Genomic DNA, 14,291 nt, shown 5'->3' with positions numbered 1-14,291 from the left:
TGGTTTTACAGAAGAATGCTTTACGTGAGGAGGGTCGATCGAATAACAGAGGAAGAGATACTGAACCTAGTAGGAGTGAGGAGAGCGATTTGGCAATTTTGACTCGAAGGAGAGGTAGGGCTGAATTCTTAGACAGCACTCATTCATAAGTGTCCCTTATAGGCTAGGTTTCATCTCATATTGCCTACTTACCATAAGTGCCCCACTTACTCGTTTAAGTGGACCTCCTTTATACATTATTTTAAATGACACACTTATCTTGTTTGGTAGCAGGAAGGAGGACAATGATTTTGTTGAATATGTTGCATTTCATACAGAATGCTTATCGTGCACCCAAATGTTCTTAAGTGACATGGAACATCCTGTAGAAATATATTGTAACCAACAATTGAAAAAGAAGGGCCCGTTTTAGTAAAGTGATAGTTATGAATCTTCTTTTTCCCTTGGCTGACAGAACGAACATAACCTCCTTATCTCACGATTAATGAAGATATTGTCCGGCTCCATGGCTAAATGGTTAGCGAGCTGGCCTTTGGTCGCAGGGGTCCCGGGTTCGATTCACGGCGGGGTCGGGAGATTTAACCATAATTGATTAATTTCGCTGGCACGGGGACTGGGTGTATGTGTCTATTTCGTCATCATTCCATCCTCATCACGACGCGCGGGTCGCCTACGGGTGTCAAATGAAAAGACCTGCATCTGGCGAGCACTAAAGGCCATACGCCATTTCACTTCGATGAAGATATTAATTGCTTTGAGATTTTAAATCACTTCTTCGTTTCAGGTGTTTGTTGTTTTATTATTATTATTATTACTTGGTTTAGTTAACTGGAAACGTGTTACAATTTGATAAGCTACCATGACTGTAGGTACACAGAATAGTAAAGAACAATAGTGATTTATCTGAAAAACTAACTGGGGCCGGTGACTTTAGATGTTAGGCCCCTTTATACAACAATCATCATCATCATCATCATCATCATCTGAAAAATTAACTTACACTATTACTATATTTTCAGTTGATTCGTAGGCCTACTGATTCATTTCACGTTACATCAACCAACTGTTTGTTAGATCGCATCAAAAGATTCTGAAATCAAGCCATCTCACAGCAAAAGGTACATCAAATTTCCTACAGACCAGATATTTTTCTTTTGGCATTCTGATATTCAAATGAGTATAGACGGTATTCTAACTTCAAGAAAGGTAACAAGTGGCGTGTGATGTCTTCCGATAAACAAAACGCAATTGTTTATTCCAGTATTCAGTAGTTAGAACTATACGATCCAGGAGGCATGAGCATAATACACACCGTTGCCACATCTCCAGTGCATACTAGTGTAAATGTGTGTGCTCTTTTAGTGTCCTCTATGAAATGAAAACTCATATAATCGAATACTTACTGTAAGTGATCCCTTATTACTTAAGGGGTTTTCTTATGTATAAGTGCTGTCTATGAATTCGGCCCGTAGACTGGTTTGTCATTTTCTGAAAAATGCAGAATATATTCATTTAGCTTCGGAGGGAGGTATATGGGATAAAAATAGCCCAGAGAGACTAAGGAATCAGTATGACAAACGGATGAGGACGGATGTACTGTAGGTTGTGCTAGATATGTAGCGATGAAAAGATTGGTCCAGAAAAGGGCAACTGGGCAATACTTTTTTTTACGGTATCTCCTCAGAAGGCCGGGAAGCGAGATACATAGGTGATTGCGAGGTAATATGCTTGTTGACGTAGGCGGGTTGGCTCGCTCCGAGAGACTGATAGGTACAAAGGGCATAGGCCTAGGCATGGTTAGTTTGTAGATTAATTGGGAGAGTAGGGTGGGATAGAGTAAGCTGAGGTGGATTGGGGAACTGCATCAGACGAGTCCAAGGACTGTTGACAAAAGAAGGCCTGTTTCAGATGACCTTTTTTAGTGCGGTTTTCTATGAGGAAATCTACGTGATTGCTTAACGGTAACATACCTATAGAATACTTTAAATTTATTAACTCTGCTTACTTATAAAGTATGAGTCCCCAGTTCTCCATGGCTGTGTTGAACATGTTGGGTATCGCAACTTGATCCATCTTAGACAGTTGGTATTTGATACCAGTGATCAACTCCATTATTCGCAGAAGAGAAGGACTGATGCTCAGAGCAAATTCTCCAGACTCCAAGGTGCTTGGTTTCGACCACACTTTAAACCACCCATCCTCCAAAGACTGAAAGTCCGACACTACGAAAGCCACAAGGTAGGTGGACATGTTTACTGAAGTGTGGAAGATGTCCCAGTAGCGACCCTTAAGTGCTGATCTGGAAAGATAGGTTGTTCCTTGATAAGAATTGATTTCGGAAGTGGTAGTAGTGGTTACTATTTTAATTAATAATAATAATAATAATAATAATAATAATAATAATAATAATAATAATAATAATAATAATAATAATAATGTTACTTAGTTTAACTTCAGTTAACTACTGTTACTGTTTTCTTAGACGCCAAAGTGCTGGAATTTTGTCCCCCAAAAATGTGCTGGATTTATGTGCCGGTGTATCTATCAACAAGAGGCTGCCATATTTCGGCACCGTTAAATACCACTGGATTGAGCTAGAATCAAACCTGCCAATGTGGGTTGAGAAAGCTACGGCCGTTACCTTCTGAGCCACTCAGTCGGCTATTATTTTAAGCGGAATTACAACTACACCAGGGAACAAAATTTAAGCATCAAACAGAGATCATTTGCTCCTGCGATATTACCAGGTATAGTTAAATATAAAGCGTACACAAAGGAAGCAACGTAACGTTATTTGATAATTTGTTGTTGAGGAAAGAACAATCACAACCACTATTGCCTGTTTTGCTGCAAAATATATCCACTGTCACAAACACAAAAACACAGGTTACTTCTTCACAACAGGGCGTGCGATCTCCTCTGGCAGTAATACAGGCCTGACAACGACATACCATCGATCTCATTTTCCAGTATTAACGATCATTGTTCCTGTACAACAGCCATTTACTCTTGGAGAGTCCTTGATGAAGTCGGACGTGAGGCAATTCGTCTCCTGAGAGCATCCCACATGTGCTCTTTTGGGTTTAAGTCGGGAAAGCAAGCAGGCCAATCATGAGAGGAATATAGTTAGTTTGCTGCGCACCGGGCGAGTTGGCCGTGCGCGTAGAGGCGCGGGGCTGTGAGCTTGCATCCGGGAGATAGTAGGTTCGAATCCCACTATCGGCAGCCCTGAAAATGGTTTTCCGTGGTTTCCCATTTTCACACCAGGCAAATGCTGGGGCTGTACCTTAATTAAGGCCACGGCCGCTTCCTTCCAACTCCTAGGCCTTTCCTATCCCATCGTCGCCATAAGACCTATCTGTGTCGGTGCGACGTAAAGCCCCTAGCAAAAAAAAAAAAAAGAAAAAAAAAGTTTGCTGCGCTCTATCATACACCTATCATTATCATACATCAGTATCAAATTTGGCCCACAGCGCCTTTAAATAAACGAACATGAGTTTCCAAGATCTCGTAACGATACGTGATGACCATCGAAACCTTGCCGGTTTAGGCGTTCAGCTTCATGGAGAGGTGTTCGAACCAATACACCTATCATCATGGTCATTCGAGCGTTTACAGCTTGCTCAACTCATCAACGAAACTGATAGTAAGTACAGGACTTCCATCTACCTTCCTTGTCGTAATTTTCTCCGCCGGTGGATGCAGGGCAGGCTCTGGCCTACAAGAGGCCACGGCTGGAACGTGCCCAGACAGCTTTGCACTCACACCGACCAACCGAGCAGGGGCCAGTGGCCACGGCTTTATCTCTGCATTCGGGAAACGGAGAGGGGCTGGCCCTACCGTCGGCTGTCCTAAGAATGGTATTCCGTGGTTTTCCATTCTCCTGCACCGAGGCGAATGCCCGGACGGTTATTAGTATAGGCCACACGGCCGCCAACTCCTTACATTCATCGTACCGTGCATCTACTTCACCAATTCAAATATGCTCGGCCTGAGAAAAGGCGTCACTTTCTAAGGTCGTGGTGGTGAATGTTGTTTTAAGAGAAAGTACAACTAGTCAACCATCATCTATTAACACTTATCAGAGGGATTTGAGGAGAAGGTGAGGTGGGAATGGCCGTGGTCTACACTAGGAAATGGCATTTGCGCTGGTGCAGGAGAATGGAAAACCACGGAAAACCATGCTGAGGACAGCCGTCGGTGGAGACCAGCCCCTCCGCCTCCCGAACGTAGAGCAGTAAGGCTAGCGAAAACTAGCCGCTATTAAGCCGAAACCTACTCTACTCGGCGAATGTTCCATTCCGTACCCTGACGACGTACAAAGTAGGCCTACCTCTTGAGAACATTATGCCTTCTCTAAAGCCAAGGAGGGTTGGAGCTGTGAAGGGGACATACGGACGAGGTGATTGGATTGACGGCCGTGGCTTATACTAATTTTTTTTTTTTTTTTTTTTTTTGCTTTACGTCGCACCGACACAGATAGGTCTTATGGCGACGATGGGACAGGAGAGAGCTAGGAGTGGGAAGGAAGCGGCCGTGTCCTTAATTAAGGTGCAGCCCCAACATTTGCCTGGTGTATGTATGTATGTATGTTTAGTCCTCAGCCCGAAGGATGGTTGGATCCTCAACAGTTCCACCATCAGCTGTCATAGATGGCCTAGGCATCACTGAAGAGGCGTACTAGGGAAATGAGGAGTGAGGTAGTTTCCCGTTGCTTTCCTCGCCGAGCCAGAAGTTGCTATTACATATCAGCCTGCCAAGCCCACTGAAATGCATGCACTAACTGACCCTATGACCAATATTTTCACACCATTCATAGCAGGGACTGGCTGCAAAAGGAATGGCATTACTAGCATCACTCATACCTCAGTCACTTTCATTTTGTCCAAGCCAAGGATAAAGCTGAGACAGATGAATGAAAGTAAAAATGGGAAACCACGGAAAACCATCTTCAGGGCTGCCGACAGTGGGGTTCGAACCTACTATCTCCCGAATACTGGATACTGGTCGCACTTAAGCGACTGCAGCTATCGAGCTCGGTATATATATATACTAATTATTATCCCGGCATTCAGCTTAGTGCAGGAGAATGGCAACCGGTGAGCCGAAGCCCACTCTGCATCCACCCACCCTCTATTTATCGACCTCTACTACTACTACAAAATATTTTCGTTCGCTACCATAAAGAGGTACGGCGCGCCTCTTACAAGGTTACGCCTTCTCTCAAGCCAAGGAGGCTTGAAGCAGTGAAGGTGATAGGGTTAGCGAGGTGATCAATACAATGTACTGTTCCAGTGATCGCCTTGGTGCAGGAGAGTGGAAAACCAGGGAAAACCGTTTTCAGGATAGCCGACGGTGGGGACCAGCCCCTCTCCGTCTCCCGAATGCAGAGCTGTAGAGCTGATAATATTGATATATACAATATTCAATGCTCCAAGCCCAGAACCATGGATGTACAGTGCAGCCATGTCCCTTAATGTATATCAATACATCCCCAGATGGCACTCAGTATATCCTGCTTTTTTTATGAAATTTCCTGACGTCATCATTCGATATTTAAGAGGTTAAGTCTATCCCCTCCTCTCAGGCACCTCTTCAACGCACAAGACCCGTGGCCACCGGTAAGGAGTGGTCGGTGAGAATGCAGAGCTGTAGAGCCAAGATCTAGCCGTGACGACCGTTAGGGCCGAAGCCGATTCTGCACCTGCCGACCCCAGATAGCTTACGCCTTACTCACTGTGTCTTAGACCATCATAAATGTCCGACTCGTTGGCTGAATGGTCAGCGTACTGGCCATCGGTTCAGAGGGTCCCGGGTTCGATTCCCGGCCGGGTCGGAGATTTTAATCTTCATTGGTTAATTCCAGTGGCCTGGGGGCTGGGTGTTTGTGCTGTCCCCAACATCCCTACAACTCGCACACCACACACAACACTATCCTCCACCACAATGACACGCAGTTACCTACACATGGCAGATGCTGCCCACCCTCATCGGAGGGTCTGCCTTACAAGGGCTGCACTCGGCTAGAAATAACCACACGAAATTTAAAAAAAAACCATCATGAATGACACGTGTTTACTCAGAGCAGAAATATCTCCCTATGTCTTGAACATAGCCTTTGTTCAGCGGCGGACTTAAAATGTACTACTGTATTCAGGAATGAAAATGCCATCACACAATGATTTCATTTAAACTCGGATATCTATTTTAATATTGTAATGAAACTCTTAATGCTTCTGAAAATATCTATTACGTTTCTGAACCTCTTTAGCAGTGTTCCCGGTAGGATTACTTATTCTGATCAGATTTCTGCTCGTTAAATTAACTGCATATTTCGCATGAACACTGGATTGGTGAAGAAATAAGGTTGTTAAATATTTTGGTAAATTCCGAGTTTGTAACATATGTTTACTCAAATCCCTCCATGAGTTTCCTTTCTAAATAAGCACTACACTTGTCTTGTTAATGTCTTTACTGGGGTTTTGAATAGTTATGGGTGTATTTCAACTCCAGATACTTTGTACCTGATATATTCAATAATTTTGTGTAGGCCTATTTTAGTCTAGTGTTAAAATTTTTCTTCATTTTCTATTCGGAAGGAAATAAGTATTTAATATCGATAAATTTCAAGTATCAAAACAAAGGAATCTAATAAGTTATTTTTCTTTCGAATCTGATATAGGACTTAGAATGGAGTTCCAAATATGTTATCTTAATAATTCTCTCTTTGGTGCCTTGTATAAAATTCTTGTTATAATTCTTTTCAAACTTTTGCGAAAAATGAGAGGAAACATTGACGAAACTTGCACTATAATATTAATTACGGAGAATGGATTATCTTGCTGTATGTTCTTACTGGTCTATTCTACCTTTTAAAATATTGTACAGGTTGAGGTTAATTTCAAAGGTATATATATATATATATATGTGTGTGTGTGTGTGTGTGTGTGTGTGTGTGTGTGTGTGTGTGTGTGTGTGTGTGTGTGAAGTACACTTAACAAAATGGAAATTGCAACACCCAGAAGGAGTGGTGCTACATTGCTGCAATTGAACATGCAGGACGAGAATTCGGTTGTGCTTCGATGATTATACTTTCAGGTCCTTCTGACCGCAAGTTTGGACAACAATCAATACAGGATGAGCCCACCACGAGCTGCAATACATTGATGAATTCGTCGAGGCATGGAGTCAGTAAGGCCCTGGATCGCTTTCTGAGGAATTGTGGCCCATGCTTGCTGCACTGCACGGGTCAGTTGTTCCAGAGTTGTGGGTGGCTGAGGACTGTTGGCCAGTTGTCGACCCATCATGTCCCACACATGCTCAATAGGACTGAGGTCCGGGGATCTGGAGGGCCATTCTAAGGTTGTGATGTCGTGGAGAGCTTCTCTGGAGATGCGTGCAGTGTGAACCCGGGCATTGTCCTGCTGAAACATCCCATTAGCAATGTTCGCCATCATAGGGACAACCACTGGATTGAGTACCCTATCAACGTACTGTCGAGCAGTCATAGTGCCCTCAACAAACACTAATTGTGATTTCACATTAAAGCCAATAGCTCCCCAGACCATAATGCTTGGTGTTGGCCCTGTGTGCCTCTCGACAATAAGATCTGGGCGGCCCCTCTCCCCGGTACGTCGGCGCACACGATTCCGGCGATCACTGCGGGCAAGACAGAAGCGCGATTCATCACTAAAGACGACCCTATGTCATTTGTCGACCCACGTCGATCTTTCTCGACACAGGCCAGCCTTACACGTCGCTGTTGTGGGGTCAATGGAACACCTTCTGCAGGGACACGGGCTCGTAAGCCAGCTGCACACAGGCGATTACCAACTGTTTGTTGTGTAACGTGGGGTGCCACAGCTGCTCGAATTTGCGCTGCTGTTGCATGGGGTTCCATCCGGGCCATCCGAATGATACGGCGATCCTCTTTCACAGTTGTCTATCGCGCTGGGCCTGTGCCAGGTCTACGAGTGTGGGTACCTTCATTTGACCACTGCTGCCATACACGTTGTACCGTAGATGCCTGTCGGCCAACACGTGCAGTGACAGTCCTTAGCGATCATCCAACTTCACACAGCCCAATTATCCGAGCCCTCTCAAACGGCGACAGCTGTTGATAGCGTGCTCTTTTCTGTCGTCGAGGCATGTTTGACGGGGAACACTTCACTGCACAGAATGCAAGTCAACTACGCTACACCAGAGGCCGTATACTGGAGTTGATTCCTCCGCAACCAATCACGTGGGGAGACCTGTAGCAACAATCCAATGGATCTGAAACTTTGATCGTTTACATACCTACATTGTTTCGTTCATATCTTGAAAATCAACACAAACGACCAATGCCTTCATGGTGTTGAAATTTCCATTTTATTAAGTGTATTAAGGTGTTCTCCGCTTTCTCTCTTCCTCTCCTTTGAAATATTTCCCCATTAAATCATACCAGTTCAAGCAGTTTCTGGTAACTTATTTTATAACACATAACCCTATACTCTCTCACATGTACCATCCACAACTCCGATATCCGTTTACCATGCTCTTTGTTCGACTAAACACTGCATCTTCTCTGCTGTATTAATTATTTCTTTAGTGTTGTAACAATTATTCATTGTCATGTAGATGGCGCAGATTTAGCCATTACACTCGGGAAAAATTAATTACGCGTAGTCATTAAATATGAATCACTAAGATAAAGTGTATTGGTGAACTAGGGTGACACGCATGGTACTTTATAACAATAATAACCAAGGAGTCATATGCTACTTACAATAATAACATGTCACTACTGGCCCCCAGTGTTTACATACAGGTTAAAAATAAATATTTATTCAGTATTTCTACGAGTTATAAGTCGGCAGTTACAGGGTGCGTCTCGGCCACAGATGTAAAGTAAATACACTAGTGCCCAAAGGTTAAACATAATCACTAAACGAGGCCATTCCGCCTGATATGAATGTCAGACGGATTGCTGAACAAACGGAAGCTGACTCACACACCATATGTCACACAACTTGTCCAAAATAACAGTGTCGGAAAGGTTCTGATAGCTAAGGTACACTATTGACAACAACTAACAAAACTTGGCAATGTCTTCCACGAAAAATATGCTGTTAATAGCGTGTATGGTTACCCCTAACGGCCACACATGCTTCGCAGCGACGCGGCATGCTCTCTATCAGATGGTCCAAGAGCTCTTGTGGCAGTCGGTCCCATTCTTCCGAAAGGGCAATGCGAAGGTCTTGGAGGGTCCTTGGTGGAGGCTGACGGGATGCTATTCGCCTTCTCAATGCATCCCAGGCATGTTCTATAGGATTCAGATCCGCAGACCTCGCTGGTCAGTCCATTCGATGAATATCTTCCCCAGCCAGAAATTCATCCCCCAGAGTAGCGCGGTGCGGTCGGGCATTATCATCCATTAAGAGGAAGTCTGAACCAACCGCACCTCTGAAGAGTCGAACATGTGGTCTCAGTATCTCATTCCTGTATCTTTGAGCGTTAACAGTGTTCCTCGGACCACCCATGAAGATGTGCAGGTCCGTACGGACATTCAACATGATGCCACCCCTCACCATGACCCCACCATATAGGTCCCGTTCCACGATGTTCCTTTGGTTGTATCAGCTACCCGGTTCTCTCCAGATTAATGTGCGACGAGAATCGTTCTGCAAACTGAAGCGGGATTCATCTGTGAAGAGCACATGCCTCCATTCATTCATGGTCCAGTTTCGATGTTGACGGCTCCACAGTAAACGGGCCCGTCTCTGTGCTGGAGTGAGTGGGACGCACACTGCTGGACGTCGGGCAAACATCCCTGCTGTTCTGAGCCTCCGGTACACAGTTTGCCGGAAAACGGCAACCCCTGAGATGGCTGCAAGCTCCGCCGACAATTGTCTTGCAGGTGCACTCCGATTTCGTCGGGCGGTTAAGGCCTAATATCGGTCCTGCTGTGGGGTGCTTACCCTTGGTCGACCTGGTACTGGCCTGCGACCAACATCTCCTGTCTCGAAATCGTCTTCAAAGCCTGGAAATGGCACTTTGTGGCACGTACAAGGATACGGCGACTTCGGTCTGTGTCTGGCCTGCTTCCAGGCGGCCGAGCATTCTACCCCGCAAAACGTGGTCCAAATAGCGTCGTTGTACCATTATGTTGTCACGTTCAGCACGAGGCTACACTCCGCACACTATAACAGAGCAAACACGACTGAGGGAATGTGGGGTGCAGGCACTGGCTGTGTTTACCTTGTGGTTACGCTGCTAGTCAAAGCAGGGAACACTCCTTCCTATACGCAACTAACACGTAAGGTTGGTAGGTGCATATGTCGTTCGATTTGCGGTCTATTTCCTGTTGCCCTGCTTACTCGTAACTTACGCTTAACTTTTGGACACTAGTGTAGACTGGCAGCGCCGTATCTCGTAGCATTGATGCTAGTGGTGCCGGAAACTTGCGGCCGCCGCCATCTTACGTCACTACAGATTCACTGTAAACATGCATGTTACGTGCAGTTTTATTTAATGCTGCTTGTATGTACATTTCGTATTAATTTTTCGAAAAAAGGCTGTGTGGCAGAATGATGAATACCCGTGTAGTGTTTGGGTGTGGTATTTCCTATTCACAAAGAAAGAATAAGGAAGGAATAGGAGTTTCAATACATCGGTAAGTGGCATACTTGTGCTCCTGTATACTCGTTTTTTTTTTTTTTTTTGGCTAGGGGCTTTACGTCGCACCGACGCTGATAGGTCTTATGGCGACGATGGGATAGGAAAGGCCTAGGAGTTGGAAGGAAGTGGCCGTGGCCTTAATTAAGGTACAGCCCCAGCATTTGCCTGGTGTGACCTGTATACTTGTTGCCTACTTATTAATGCAATTACATTTACGGTTAAAGATGCGTAATTCACTTCCTTCCGGTGTATATTTGTTGGTGTTATCCCCCTTTTTATGAGTTCGGCATAGGGCCTAATAATAATAATAATAATAATAATAATAATAATAATAATAATAATAATAATAATAATAATAATGTTACTACAAAGTTTGGTTACAAGTCAAGTTTTTGTTTCGCTGGTGTTAGCAATTGAATAACAGTGGCCTCGGTCTGTTATAATCCTTAAAGATATACTATAAGGATTTCAAAATTACTGTTAAGATTAGAATGGAAGGATTGCTAAGCTTGCATCAATCGAAATAGTGTGTTAGGTTTATTATCACAGACTAATAATGGATATATCGCAGGATTTGTGGTAAAGATGCTAGCCAATTCTCTACAATGTGATACTTGTAAGGAAGCTGTTGTACAAAAAGAAAATCCTTAGCCAGGCTGAGTGGCTCAGACGGTTGAGGCGCAGGCCTTCTGATCCCATCTTTTCAGGTTCGATCCTGGCTCAGTCCCATGGTATTTAAAGATACTGGTATTCAAATATGTCAGCCTCGTGTCGGTACATTTACTGACATGTAAAAATTCCGGCACCTCGGTGTCTCCGAAAACCATAAAAGTAGTTAGTGAGACGTAAAATAAATGATGTTAAACATTAATATTACAAAATCCTTATCCATTGATTTTTTAAATTTTTATTTTTTTTAGAAAAGACCTAATCTGTATGTTCCTGCGAAAGATGTTCACGTGTGCAAACTTACTGAGATGTATTTCGGAGATAATAGATGTAATCGCCTCTGTGGTGTAGTAGTTAGTGTGATTGGCTGCCACCCCCGGAGGCGCGGGTTCGATTCCCGGCTCTGCCATGAAATTTGATAAGTGGTAGGGCCTACGAGAGCTGGAACGGGGTCCACTCAGCCTCGGGAGGTCAAATGAGTAGAGATGGGTTCGATTCCCACCTCAGCCATCCTCGAAGTGCTTTTCCGTGGTTTCCAACTTCTCCTCCAGGCAAATGCCGGGATTGTACCTAACTTAAACCCCCATTCCCTCCCTCCCCACACGGCCCCTGTTCAGCATAGCAGATGAGGCCGCCTGGGCGAGGTACTGGTCATTCTCCCCAGTTGTATCCCCGACCCAATGTCTCACGCTCCAGGACACTGATCTTGAGGCGGTAGAGGTGGGATCCCTCGCTGAGTCCGAGGGAAAACCAACCCTGGAGTATAAACCGATTAAGAAGAAGAAGAAGAATACATGTAATTGTTTAAGTTCAGTCATGAGATGGAGAGGGACCGGTTCTCTACCATCGGCTGTCCTCAAAATTGTTTTCCGAGGTTTTCCCTTCTCCTGCACCAAAGCGAATGTCGGGACAGTTCCTAGTATAGGCCGCCAATCCTCTCACCTTCTCCACACATCTCCGATACAAATCTCCTGGCCTGAGGGATGAAAACAATTTAGTAGTAGTACGAGCTATAACGGACCTAACTCACATATCACAGTACCCTATGAAACTCAATGTATTCACAGACGCAGTTTTTCCATCAATGAACTATTTACTCCAGAAATAACACATTTAACACGGAAAACAAAAAAACTCGACCTTAGCTTGTTGGCACCATCAATGTACTTCGTTATCACCGAGTTAGCCTCTATAAAATGCACGGTAAATGACGGTGATTCATTGACCAACGGTCACCGCAGACATATAAACATGGTAATATTTTTGCCCAGTTCCTGAGGCCGTCGACCATCGCGTTGCTTTTTAAATCAAGATTGGTGAAGTTGGCCATTAGTGTCATTAAGACAAACATGCTGAGATGGAGCGACATTTGATTGGATCGTGCTTCCAACGAACACATAATAAACGATTCGGTCTTGTACTGACAGATACAGCAGAATATCGTGAAGATCGATTACAGCGCCACGACGGTGATCCTCGACTTACGTAGATGGCCGGTCATCCTGTCGTCGTTCGTCTCTTAATGCATTCATCCTTGTAATCACTCTTTCGATAAGTTGACCATCATCAGGAATGGAAGACTCAAGGTATTTGAACACCTAAATATTAAGATAGGATGAGAAGATATTGAGGAATGGTAGACTTCAGACCTCATTGAAGGAAGAGGACTTCTGATTCAGTGCATCTAACAAACAGGACGATAAAATTAAGACAGATTGGACAAGGTTACAACTTTATGAAGAAGAATTTCGTGGGAATAGTTGTAAAAGGTGATCCAAAGAACAACACTGCGAAGATGAAGAGAACAGCTGATGTGTTAATTGATACGAAACCACTCTAAGTGGCCATTTAAATACATGTATGGCCAAACCCCAAATCACTTGGCAGGCAACCTGTAAAGTCAGTGAACCACGTTGTGCGGAACGAAACGGGAAAGCGACAAAAAGTACAATGGTGGTTGCTCATTCTTAGACAAATGTTTATCATCTTCTATATGTCCCTCAGACTACAGTAAACAAATAGTAAATTGTACATTTGCAATAATTTTCATTTCATCATCTGATATATATTTTTTTGCTTTACGTCGCACCGACACAGATACTTTTTATGGCGACAATGGGACAGGAAAGGCTTAGGAATGGGAAGGAAGCGGCCGTGGACTTAATTGAGGTACAGTCCCAGCATTTTCCTGGTGTGAAAATTGGAATCCACGGAAAACCATCTTCAGGACTGTCGACAGTGGCGTTCGAACCCGCTATCTCCCGGATGCGAGCTCATCATCTTTGTAACGTCCAGGTTTGGATTTTCTCGCGAACTGAGTGAGGAATCCTACCGCTACCAACTCAATGGCACTGTTCTGGTGAAAGAAAGAAAGAAAGAAAGAAAGAAAGAAAGAGAAGAAAGAAAAAAGGAAGAAGGACGGATTTGGTCGGGAATACAATTGAAGAGGATCAGTACCTCGCCAGGCGGCCTCACCTGCTATGCTGAACAGGGGCCTTGTGGGGATGGGAAGCTTGGAAAGAACAGGCAAAGAACAGGGAATGGAGTGACCGCAGTCGGCATTTACCTGAAGAAGTAGTAGGAAACCACGGAAAAGCACTTCGGAGATGGCTGAGGTGGGAATCGAACTCCCTCTTTTCACTTGACCACCTGAGGCTGACTGAACCTCGTTCCAGTCCTCGTTCCACTTTTCAAATTTCGTGGCAGAGCTGGGAATCAAACCCGGGCTTCCTGGGGTGGCAGCTGATCACACTAACCATTACTCCACAGAGGCGGACATTTGGTAATAATTAACTCACTAATATCTAGATTTACTTCAGTTAAAGCTATTTACAGCGGGTGCTCGTCACTCAAATGGAATCTGTATTCTGATTTGGCATAGTTCATTTGTGAAAAGAGTTGCTTACACGTAAAACAAGAAGGAAAAATAGTCAACATAGTCAATAGCAAATAATCTTAATTGT

At 44.2% G+C, this 14,291-nt stretch overlaps 1 protein-coding gene across 1 annotated transcript in view; it reads right to left on the bottom strand.

Annotated features, from left to right (window-relative positions):
- Window positions 1-14,291, bottom strand: part of LOC136859064 (uncharacterized) — a 792,234-nt gene that overhangs the window by 606,432 nt on the left and 171,511 nt on the right. Inside the window, exon 20 of the mRNA XM_068225768.1 lies at window positions 2,006-2,299. Coding sequence (XP_068081869.1) covers window positions 2,006-2,299 — 294 coding nt within the window. The remainder of the gene's footprint in view (window positions 1-2,005; window positions 2,300-14,291) is intronic.

The sequence above is a fragment of the Anabrus simplex genome, chromosome 1, assembly GCF_040414725.1.
Source record: "Anabrus simplex isolate iqAnaSimp1 chromosome 1, ASM4041472v1, whole genome shotgun sequence".
In the NCBI taxonomy this organism is placed as follows: domain Eukaryota; kingdom Metazoa; phylum Arthropoda; class Insecta; order Orthoptera; family Tettigoniidae; genus Anabrus; species Anabrus simplex.
The sequence above is the reverse complement of the archived record's forward strand: the minus strand, read 5'-3'. Positions and strand labels throughout refer to the sequence as shown.